At 41.7% G+C, this 12,705-nt stretch overlaps 1 protein-coding gene across 1 annotated transcript in view; it reads right to left on the bottom strand.

Moving 5' to 3' along the window:
* Positions 1–12,705, bottom strand: part of LOC126259775 (serine protease snake-like) — a 254,997-nt gene that overhangs the window by 18,827 nt on the left and 223,465 nt on the right. Inside the window, exon 6 of the mRNA XM_049956779.1 lies at positions 286–545. Coding sequence (XP_049812736.1) covers positions 286–545 — 260 coding nt within the window. The remainder of the gene's footprint in view (positions 1–285; positions 546–12,705) is intronic.

Raw genomic sequence — 12,705 nt, 5'->3', positions numbered from 1 at the left:
GATTAGATGAGCTTTCTGGACATTGGTTACTATCGTCACTTTGTTCTTCCAGGTATCTTTTAGAATACTTTTTTTATGGGGTTTTGGAACTTCTTGTGCTTGTGAATTAAATGACAAATGGTTACTTTTCCAAGTAATACTTTTTCAAGTATTATGCAGAGGAATTCATTACAAGTGCATTGTGTGGGAGTTATCCACATTAACTGCTAAATTATTTTTAATCTTATATTTTTATGATAGTGTATATATTTTTTAAATTTATCGCTTTTTTACTTATTTACTTACCATAATCTATCCTACCCCAACCAGTTGCAACTGTCTTGTTGACTGAGAAAGTGTCATGTGTGTAGAGACAAGCAGGTCGTAGAAACTTGTTGAAATGCACACGGTCACTAAGACGCAACAGAGCAATGTCATTGTATTTGCTTGGTGGTTTATATTCAGGATGGCGCACAATATCTACAATGCGATAATCCACAGGGTGTGCTCCATCATCATCACGTTTCAGATTCAGTTCACCAAGACGAACTATCACTGGGGGACCCCTGTAATTTATTAAAGCATCTTTCTGTTATGAAACGAGTGAAAAGAAGTTTTAAGAATATGGATTTTAAGACACATTAGTAATATTTGCGATTCAGAATAGTAAAACTGTAAAACTGCCATTTTTGTCTGTTTGAACATGCTAATCTCCAAAACTACTCAGTGAATATTCATGGGATTTTCACAGGCAACTTGAGCAGAGCTTGAGGCAACAAAACAGCTTTATTTCATCTAAGTCTGATAACAAAAAAAGGAAACAAAGGAAAAATAAAACAATAAAGATATAATTTAAAGTTTTAGGAATTTGCTCAGCTTAGTAGTTTGGATGTTTACCTTACTGATGGTGTAGTGCACCAGACAGCACTGTTAGCTTTTTAGCACACCAAAGAACCAACAGATGGCATTGTCAGTTTTTTTTTTTTTTTTTTTTTTTTTTTTACATCAATGACAGAATTACGCGCAGTAATCTTATCTTTATGAAAACAAACTAACATTGAATTTACTTGGCTAGGATATACAAATTTACTGATTTTTCTTTGTGTATTAAAAACTTAATGAAATTGCTTTGCTTCTTTTGATGTGCTTCACTTGTGTCTATTGACAAAGTGATCATACAAGGGTTCTGCTTTTACCAGCTGAGGCACAGAACTCTAAACAGCAGTGATATGCAAAGGCCCTTCTTTAACTTCCATTGCAAAGCATGAGCATATAGCTAGTTTGAAATAGTATTCCAAGTCAGCTAGTAAAGTAAATGAAAGACTGCAAATGAAACTTGATTTTAGCAGTTCAAGCATAATGACTGTTACCAAACAAAATCATATTCTTTTGATAGAAGGTACACTACCGGTCATTAAAATTGCTACACCACGAAGGTGACATGCTACAGATGCGAAATTTAACCGACAGGAAGGAGATGCTGTGATATGCAAATGATTAGCTTTTCAGAGCATTCACAAAAGGTTGGCGGTGGTGGTGACACCTACAACGTGCTGATACAAGGAACGTTTCTAACCGATTTCTCATACACAGATAGCAGTTGACCAGTGTTCCCTGGTGAAATGTTGTTGTCATGCCTCGTGTAAGGAGGAGAAATGCGTACTATCATGTTTCCGACTTTGATAAAGGTCGGATTGTAGCCTATTGCGATTGCGGTTTATTGATCGCAACATTGCTGCTCGTGCTGCTCAAGATCCAATGACTGTTAGCAGAATATGGAATCGGTGGGTTCAGGAGGGTAATACGGAATGCCGTGCAGGATCCCAACGGCCTCGCATCACTAGCAGTCAAATTAACAGGCGTCTTTTCCCCATGGCTGTAATGGATCGTGCAGCCACGTCTCGATCCCTGAGTCAACAGATGGGGACGTTTGCAAGACAACAACCATCTGCACAAACAGTTCAACGATGTTTGCAGCAGCATGGATATCAGCTCGGAGACCATGGCTGCAGCTACCATTGATGCTGCATCACAGACAGGAGCGCCTGCGATGGTGTACTCAAAGACGAACCTGGGTGCACGAATGGCAAAACGTCATTGTTTTGGATGAATCCAGGTTCTGTTTCGGGCATCATGATGGTCACATCCGTGTTTGGCAACATCGTGGTGAACACACATTGGAAGCGTGTATTCGTCATCGCCATACTGGCGTATCACCCGGCGTGATGGTGTGGGATGCCACTGGTTACATATCTCGGTCACCTCTTGTTCGCATTGACGGCACTTTGAACAGTGGACGTTACATTTCAGATGTGTTATGACCCATGGCTCTACCCTTCATTCGATCCCTGCGAAACCCTACATTTCAGCAGGATAATGCATGACCGCGTGTTGCAGGGCCTGTACGGGCCTTTCTGGATACAGAAAATGTTGGACTGCTGCCCTGGCCAGCACATTCTCCAGATCTCTCACCAATTTAAAACGTCTGGTCAATGGTGGCCGAGCAACTGGCTCATCACAATACGCCAGTCACTACTCTTGATGAACTGTGGTATCGCGTTGAAGCTGCATGGGCACCTGTACCTGAACATGCCATCCAAGCTCTGTTTGACTCAATGCCCAGGTGTATCAAGGCCGTTATTATGGCCAGAGGTGGTTGTTCTGGGTACTAATTTCTCAGGATCTATGCACCCAAATTGCGTGGAAATGTAACCACATGTCAGTTCTAGTATAATATATTTGTCCAATGAATACCCGTTTATCATCTGCATTTCTTCTTGGTGTAGCAATTTTAATGGTCAATAGTGTAAATATCCTGCTCCTGAAGACATTTTCATTATGTACACTCTCTTTAGTGTTCAAAGATTTTGTGCAAGTTCTTAAATGTTATCAATATTAGAATTTTTAATAAATGAATATAATGCAGAAGTATTTTGCAATATTTACATTCAGACTATGGATATTTTTTTAACGCATAATTTTGTGGAATGGGAGCATGATGACAATGAAGTGTGTGTGTGTGTGTGTGGGGGGGGGGGGGGGGGTAGATTGAGAGAGGGTGACAGTACACTGGATAGAGAGACTGTTGAGAAGAGGGTGTGGGTGCAAGTGCCTAGCTGAGATTGAGATCAAGAGGATTATGAGAATGGAGGATATATTTCAAGGATAACTCCCATCTACATAGTCCAGAAAAACTGGTGCTGGGGAGAAGGATACAATGGCATGGTTTGTGAAGAAGCCATTGAAATCAAGCATGTTGTGATCAATAGTATGTTTCACTAGTGGATGGCCAACACTGCTCTTAGCCACAATTTAGCAATGGCCATTCATTCTGGTGGAAAGTTGGTTTGTGGTGAAGCCCACATCAAATGACGTGCACAAGTTGCAGAAGGGCTGGTACATAACCTGGCTGATTCACAGGTGGCCCTGGTACTGATGGGCTAGGATAAGCCTGTGATGGGACAGGAGTAGAATGCGCTGGCTGAGTGAATCATTTAGGTATTGCACCTGGGTCCTTCATAGGTATATCACCCATGTGGCAAATGGTTGAGAATGAGAGTGGCGTAGTGATAGACCAGGATGCTGCAAAGGCTATGTGGGCTGCAGAATACCACTGTATGAGGGGTGGGAGGGATTGTCAGTAGGATGTCTCTCATTTCCATACACAATAATAGATATGTTAAAGAATGATGAAATTCCTTCCGCATGGAACACGCCTATCTCACTACTGACTACTAGTGTTAGACACATACGGTTGCTGTCAACAAGTATGGGCCGGAAGATGATGATGTAACAACATCAAAACTAGTTGCCAATAAAACCAACACCTGGAGGAATTTCGTCATTCTTTAACATATATTATACCAGCTTACGTCCCAAGTCGTCCATTTCAATTATGGATATACGAAGACAATAATAGATAGTTGATGAAGGACATGATTTTGCAGCTGGCTCTTGGAAGTAGTGAAAGGATTTGGGGGTGTGAGGATATGGTATTGGAAAACTGTTTCTGAACTAGGTTTTGGTGTAGCACCAGTCTGTGAAGGCCTTATTAAGGCCTTCAGCATACTGGGCAAGGCAAATTCTTGTCACTGCAGAAATGTTGTCCACAGGTGGCCAGACTACATGAAAATGATTTTTTTGTGTGTGGAAGGGATGACAGCTATCAAAATGTGGGTACTGTTGGTGTTTAGTAGTCTTGATGTAGACAGAAATATATAGATGGAGCTATCAGAGAAGTGGAAATCAATACCCAGGAAAGTGACACATTAGGGTGAGGAGAACCAGGTGAAGCAAATAGAAGAGAATGTGTTGAGGTTGTAAAGGACTGAGAGTAGTGGCCATGGATCCATATCATGAAGACATCATCAGTGACACAGAATCAAACAAGGCATTTGGGAGACTAGAAAGGTTTCCTATCGATAATCCATAAACAGATGGGCATAGGGGGGTGCCATTCAGTGTCCAAGGTCATGATACAGAATTGTTTATATATCTTCTCCTCAAAGGAGTATTAATGTGTGAGGCTGTAATTATTTAGATGTATAAGGAACGAAGAGGTGGGTTTGAAGCCAGAATGACATTGTTGAGATAATGTTCGATAGCAGTAAGGCCATGGGCATGAGGAACATTAGTATATATGGAGATGGTATCAACAGTGATGAGTGGGGATCCAGGTGGTAATGGGGTGGGGATGGTCAAGAGCCAGGGAAGGAAGTGATTCAGATCTTTAATATCAGTGTCTAGCCCATGACCAACTGGTTGGAGGTGTTGGTTGACAAGAAAGGAGATTCTTTCTGTGGGAGCACAGTAACCAGTTACAGTGGGGCAGCCATGATTGTTGTGTTCTACCATTCAGTGAGTAGTTCCCTTTAGTCATAAATTATTTACATTCTGCCAGGACTTTCCACACCATACTTATGGAGTGATACCAAAGTAATTTGTAGTACAACTAATGCTCTAAAGCAATTCTCTTTTAAACCTTATTTTTGTTGATGTCCTCCTGTGTTCTTGTTTTGTTCACATCTTTTCAGAACCTAAACTCAACAAAAGTCATGTCTGTGCTCCATGTTGGAGAGAGGTGCAAGATTTAGATATTGATGGAGACCACAAGCTGAAGTGCTAATGCAGGCACATTCAGCAACATATGCACAGTAATGCAACTGACTAAAACTAATTTTTAACTTAACACAAAATTTAGTGCAAACTAATCAAAGAAAATAAAAAATTCTCTGGAAAATAAGCATAATGTGTAAATGAATGACATTTATTATTAAACACTAAAATGTATGATATTTTGCAGAGATAACGGATAAACTGAAACAAGTCGTTATTGTTTTATTACACAATAACAAGTAAAAAATGATACATGCTGACAAACAGTAAGAGTTATAGCAAGAGTGAGATTTGTTTCAGGAGGGTGGAGTGGAAGAGGTGGTATGTGTTCCTACAATGAAGAAGAATCAAAGCTGTGGCAATGGTTTGCTCATTTGTGTTTCTATGTGATACTCATATTTCATATTTAGGTGAGTCATTATCTTTCTTCATTTCTTATCTTCCACAAAGATTTTTTTTTCAGTTTCAACATTTTTTAGTATTTCATGAAGCTTTTATTAATGAATCCGTCAACAGCTGCAGTACATATGTTTGGCAACTAGTTTCAAACCAACTGGTTCACTTCCAAGCAGGCCCTAATGAGGCCACAAAAAAAAAAATAAAAAAAAAATGAACAGTGATATAGAAATGGAATTATAGTAAATATTTCAAATTTAACAGAAATCAGTTATTTGAATTCAAACATATCTGCACTGAAACTTCCTGATCTTAACAATAAACATCAACATGGCAATACAAGCTTTATAAAATGTTTGCAGATGGTTCAGATGGCGCTAAGCACTAAGGGACTTAACATCTGAAGTCATCAGTCCCCTAGACTTACAACTATATAAACCTAACTAACCTAAGGACATCACACACATCCATGACTGAGGCAGGATTCGAACCTGTGACGGTAGCAGCAGTGCAGTTCCGAACTGAAGCACCTAGAACTGCTCACAGCAGCCAGCAAAATGTTTGCAGTATGACTATCACAATCCATACGTGCCTCTTAGCAAGTCAAAATCAAACTGGGCGTCAACATAGCCAACAGCACCAGCAAACTTCTGATGGTACTAGTGTCTCAACTCATATTGAGCTTATGGATGTTCCACAGCGAGGTTGTCAGTGTCCTTATAGTCATTAAAACAAATGAATGTGGATAAAATCTCTAAAATTGCTGCACATTCATGCACTCAAATTGACCACACAATCAGTCTATCTCATATGTGCTAAAACAATGATGAAAGAGTAAAAGTAGCTATATTTGAGATTAAAACACAAGTAATATGACAAATGAGCTAAAAGAATGGTACTGGGAAATGTCACTGGATGACCACTCACCAAAAAAAGGGTGAGCCAGTCACCCTGTTAACACATTAAAACCGTCGCCCTAAAACCTTGGGAAAAATATTATGTAATTCACAAAACTTTAAAACTCAAATCACATTCATTTGAACTTTACTGAAAATAGAAGGCAGATCCATCAGAAAATCTGCTGCAGCCTGCTTATAGGAAAATAAAACACAGTCCTATAAAATGTGGCACACAGTGATCTGTACCCCACAAGCACCACACATTGGAGGGTAGTCTTGCTGGAGGAAGAAGCTCTGCATATCATGACTATAGCCTATGCAAGGACGATTAAGGAATACCTTGCCCTGTCGATGTAGCTAGGAGGCATGTCATGGCTGCATTGCCGACTTCGCTAGATGGAGTTTACTGTCTGTCACTTTCAGCACTCGTCCTCCTAACGACACAAGACTCTGTATGTCAACAGTGAGGCTATAGCTTGCAGGAGGATGGCATGTTGAAATAAACTGAGGAGCATGACAAGCCTGTTTGGCTGCTAGATCTGCCCTTTTGTTCCCCGCAATACTCATGTACCTTGGTACCACACAAAAACATACATCCCTCCCCACTCATTGTGGCTGGAGGAGGGCATCCTGTATATTCTGGACTAGTTTATCTGCTGGGTACAAACTTGTAGAGAGTGAATGGCACTCAGAAAATTGAAATAGACAAGAAATTTAGCATTCAAAGAATGTCTCATAGGCTCCAGTTCCTGAAAGATCACATATAATTCTACATCAAAGACAGTAAATTCTTGGGGCAGTTGAACTTTGAGGATGTGCTAAGGGAAAACAATTGAGCAACCAACAGAGTCCCCTGTTTGGAGCCACCCATAAAGATAGCTACATAGTTGTGGTACTCATATAAAACATCAGAAAATACTACATTAAAAAAAGAAGCAGCAGTGCAATCTCTCCTGTACTGCAGTAAATCTAAAATGACTCGGGCTCTCTACAGCAACCGGGCTGGCAGATGGTTAAAACCCTGGATTTAAGGTTGGACATGCTGCACTTCAAGTGACTCCAGCAAATGCCACACAAGGATCGCAAATGGCTTTCTTGTTTGTGGACAATGGGAGAAAAGGTGTTCCAGAGGTGGGTAAGTAACAGCATGGTATGCAGGTGAATTCAGTGCTGTGATGAACTTGTGTGCCTGGCACACCATGAGGAGATGCTGTCATATTGTAAGTGATGGTTCAGCAGTCTCAGCACAGAGACTGGGTATGGTGCTGGTCCTAAATGCACCCGTGGTCAGCCTAATCTCCTTGTGGCAGACGGCATCAATGATCTTGAAATAAGAAGGAATCACCAGTCCATACACCATGCACCCATAGTCTAATTGTGTACAAATAAAAGCCCTATAAATCTGGAGCAGATGAGCCTGTCTGCTCCCAAAGACCTGAGGCTAAGTCACTTTATGATGTTTACTGCCCTCAGGGTTCTGGATTTCAGATCTCTCAGACGTGGAAACCATGATAATTTGAAGGAAAAAAAAAGAGGCCTAAAAATCTCACAGAGTCTCTAAAATGTGGAATGGTGTCCCTCATATGCAAGGTAGGTAAATCAAAATATGACAGGAATGATAAAGATGAACACAAACTCCCTTATCTGCAGAAAACCCAAAACCCATCTTTGCAGCCCACTTCTCCAACCTCCATACTGTAAGTTGCAACTCATGGCTTGCTGTTGCAACATTGGAGGATGCAAAGGAGACAGCAAAATCATCCACAAATGAGAAATGTACAGGACTCCTTACCATAGGTGTGATACTACTTATTGCTGTTGCAAAGAGGTTAACACTTAAAACACTGCCCTGAGGGACAACATTCTCCTGCTCAAAACCATCTGACAGCCTGTCACCAACTCTGATCCTAAAAATCTGCTGAGACAGGAAAGGCTGTATGAAGATGGAGAGGTTGCCACAGAAGTTCCACGGATACAGTTGTGCGGCAGTACTGTGTCTCCAAGTAGTACCACATGCCTTACTGATGTCAAAGAGTATGCTGATGCAATGATGTTTATGTCGGAAAGGCTGCTGTACAGCCACACGTAGAAGAGACAGATTGTCAACAGTGGACCAAAATCTCCAGAATCAACACTGAGAGTGGCTGAGGAGTTGCCTGGTCTCTAACAATCAGACTAGACAATGGTTAACCTTTTGCTTCATGGTTTTTCCTATACAGCTTGGTGTGGTGATACTCCAATAACTACTGGGAGTTGTGCGGTCCTTTCATGGTGTAAGGAAAGGTATCAAAATTGCCTCTCTCCATGAGTGGGGGAAGGTACCTGTCTGCCTTACAAGATTAAAACGTTCAAGGAGGATATCCTTTGATACTGCCAGCAAGCATGCCATACTGGATTTGGTTGTGACTGGGTGCAGTATCATGAATCGCAGACAGCACCGATTCCAGCTCTCACACTGTTGGATCTGAAGTTCAACTTTCCCCTCTCTACAGTCACATGATAGTGACAAAATGCCAGATTCAGGCTGGCATTGGCAATAGTTTGCGCAAAATTCTTTGCCAGCTTCTGAGCGCTGTCTTCGGGCACTTGTAGGAGACACCCCTGTTTCAGCACTGATGCTGTTGGTAGATGACTATGTTTACAGAAATCCTCCTGAAGATCATCATTTACTTCCCACTAAACAGTGTCTTTGAGGTTTGGTTGTGTGTCGTCTCATCACTGTAGGCTTGTACCATGGAAAGCAAGGAGAGAATGATGTTTGGTGGCCAATTTACTCTTTCTATAACACAGCTGCATGCATATATTTATAGGGTTCTTTATTAATCAGAAAAAGAAGTTTCTTATCTTAAGCTAGCCCATGTGGTACAAGATCTTCTGTAATAGTCCACATTAGCCTCACTGCTGGTAAAGTACAAGTCCCGCTATGTGCACTACTATGGTCGCCAGGCGCTGACTGACTCTGAGCTAGAGGCTGAGCTAACTGCGACAGTGACTCCCATTGGGCTGCAGCTGACGACTCGGCTCGTTGACTCACTGGATGACTGACTGGCCCTCTAGTCTGCAGCAGGGATATAAATACTGGTGGCCAAGAGGGCTTTGGTGGCCGTTTCTTGCGCGTCTGTCTTTGGCCTCTCTGCTGATCGGCTCGCTTGCTCCGGTATCTGCTATCGATCTATTCACAGCTTCTTTGCCACCTGGAGTGCTGGTGACAGCTTATGCCAGCACAGTTGGAGAGCAGAAAGAGAAGTTAATGGCTGAGAATGACCCAGTAGCAGCACAAAAATGGTTGGGTGTACTTGTGTTGAGGATGCAAATCTCATGAGGCTCTCCAGAGCCTGACCTTGGGGCAAGCAGAGGTCAAGCCCCACAAAATATGATGGGCATTGAAGTCTCCCAGTAAGAGAAATGGCTGGAAGAGTTGTTCCCTAAGCTTTGTGAGAGCCTCGAAGGCCACTGCATCTTGTGGAGGTAGATACAGTGAGCAAACAGTGAACCTCCAACACACATGAATCTCAACAGCAATGGCTTGCAGGTCAGTAACCAGGTGGAGAACAGAGGAGTGGTGTGCATTACGCACAAACACAGTAATCCCTTCATTGGCACTTTCCACAGTTAGGTCATCCCTGTGATAGAGTGTATATTCCTGCAGTACAGGGGCATAAGGTGCTTTAAAATGAGTTTTCTGCAAACACAAGCACAGGTGGCGTTCCTGTGCCAGGCGTTTAAGTTCCTTTACATGTGTCCTGAACCTGTTAATGTTCCACTGGAGGATGGGAGCCATCTATCACTGGGGTAGCACTTCTATCCTGACTTTCTGCCAGGGAGGGGAGCCCACATGGGTGGAGGCTCAGTCTTGGCTCGAGATGATTGTCCCAGACAAAAATCAATGTCCATCACCTCTGAAGAATATTTGAGAGAGACATTAGGTAGGATGACATTGAAATCGTTGGACTGTGTACTTCCTGTCTCAATCAGTACGTGATCCTTCACCTTTGACTTCAATTTTTTGTCTGAGGCAGCTTTTGAACCAAAACTTTGGATGTGGTACTGGCAGTGGCAGTGCTGGGTGGACAAGACTTGATTTTTGGAGGGACAGGTAGTTCCATGATGTAACAATTGTGGCCTTTTCTCAAATTCTATGGGGAGGGGCAGGCTTCAAATGAACTACATCAGCACAAGTACATTGACAAACACAGGTACTAGCTCTGACACTAGCAACTCCTGTTTGTGTAGCAGCATAAGTTTTCTGGACTGGCTGTTTGAGAATGGAAACAAAAGAGGCAACAAATGTGGGTGGCTGTATGGACTTGCATAGCTTTTTGGCTTCACCATACAGGATGTGCTTTATTGTTTTGATCTCCTGGATCTTCCATTCTTCAAGGAGAACACTGCAGTCCCTACTCCAGACAGGATGGTCCCCAGAGCAGTTGACAGACTTTGGAGGAAAGGAACAACCAACTCTGTCATTGGTGGCTTTATCACATTTGCGACAAGTAGCTTCTCCTTTACAAACAAGAATAGTGTGCCCATAGTGCTGGCATTTAAAACACTGCATTTTGAGAAATAAGGTCATACACTTAGGTATAGGAAACCTGCCTTGACATTCTCTGCAAGTTTCATACTGTTAAAAGTAAGCATAAAATAGTCTGATTTGACAAGATCACCAGCCACCCTTTTCATACCATTTTGCATGTTGATAATGCCTTCCTGGGACAACTAAACTTTCATTTCTTCTTGGTGAATGTTAACTAGATCCCTACAAGTCACAACACCTTTGCTGTAGTTCAAGGTGTTGTGCAATTCAGTTTCTATCGCATACCCCCTGAGGCATTGGGCTTTTGAAGGTTCTTTACTTGTTGGGAGCTAGATATTTCAACCAACAGAGTCCTACTGTGCATGTGCTTAACAGAGTTTAAGGTTCCAGTAATGCTCTCTATGTATGTAAAATGGAGAAATTTTAGTGAAATTATCCTCTTTTTCTTTTAACTGTAATAAACATATTCTGACAAACAGTATGAATTCTGTTACTAGTGACTGAATCAAGAGGACTGGTAAGCCCTCTTGTTAGACTGGGTGTTGGTACCTTTCCAGCTGCCCACCCTTTCTACTGGAAGGAGGAATGAAAAATTTTGAAGGGTCCATGTCAGCCCCATGAGCAGTTAGGGAAGCAAGAGTTCACTCAGACAGACCGTGCATGCCTGAGAAAGCCTTATAAATTGAGGTGCAGCAGGTTCCCCAGAGGCTACCCACTAACAACTGTTCCACTTCAACAGCCATGCATCTCACCAGCGCACAGCATGACCTTGAGATTGAGGAATTTTTTATAGAGGTTGTTATCATCCTCACAATCCTAGCTGCCAAGCCAAGAACCCCGTTCCCTGTGACAACAATGTTCCACCACTGCGCCACACAGTGGTCGCTGAAGCATGCCCAGAGCTTATGGTGACAGTTGACTGGTGGCATTTACCAGCCCCACTCAGGAACCCTGGGGTCACTAAGCACATACCCAATAAATGAATGCTGAGCTCCTGAGAGCACAATCAGTAGGTGTGTCACATTTTATATGTGGGTGTGCCTATGCAACGTTATTAATATTGACATCAATATGGTGAATCCTCAACATCAATATAGTGAATGACAATAACAAATGTACAAGTATTACACAAATACAGATACTAGTGTTATGTGTACATATTATATCTTTGAACATAAGACAAGCATTTCATGCTCAAGTGTATGTCCATGACCAATGGGCTCATCATATTAAATAAGATACTGTGGTGCCCCATTTAATTTGATGCACCCACTGGCTGTGGATGCACACTTGAATGAGAAACACTCATCTTAAATTCAAATATGTAACATATGTGCATGTCACTAGTAGCTGTATTTGTGTAATACTTGTACATCTGTTATTGTCATTCACTACATTCATGTCAAGATTAATAAAGATGCTTAGAAGCATCCACATTTAAAACGTGACATGCCTACTGGTTGTGGGTGTGCGTTTATGTGTGAGGCATGACACTAATGCCTTTGGAAGTTTGCTGGTGCTTTTGGCTATGTTGAAATCTAACTTGACTAGCTGAGAGGCATGCAGGGATTGTGACAGTCATTCCATGAACAGTGTATAAAGTGTGTCTTGCAATTTTGATGGTTATTATTAAGACCAGGCACTTTCAGTGCAGATAATTAATTTCTATTTTGACTACTTACTGTAATTCCACTTTTGTATTCACAGTTCATTGGCAATTATGTACTGTTTTTTTTGTATCTAATGACATTGTGTTTAAGTTTATTAAATTTATAACCAACA

This window comes from Schistocerca nitens, chromosome 5 (assembly GCF_023898315.1).
Source record: "Schistocerca nitens isolate TAMUIC-IGC-003100 chromosome 5, iqSchNite1.1, whole genome shotgun sequence".
In the NCBI taxonomy this organism is placed as follows: Eukaryota; Metazoa; Arthropoda; class Insecta; order Orthoptera; family Acrididae; genus Schistocerca; species Schistocerca nitens.
Note: the sequence above shows the minus strand (reverse complement) of the source record. Positions and strands in the feature narration are given on the sequence as shown.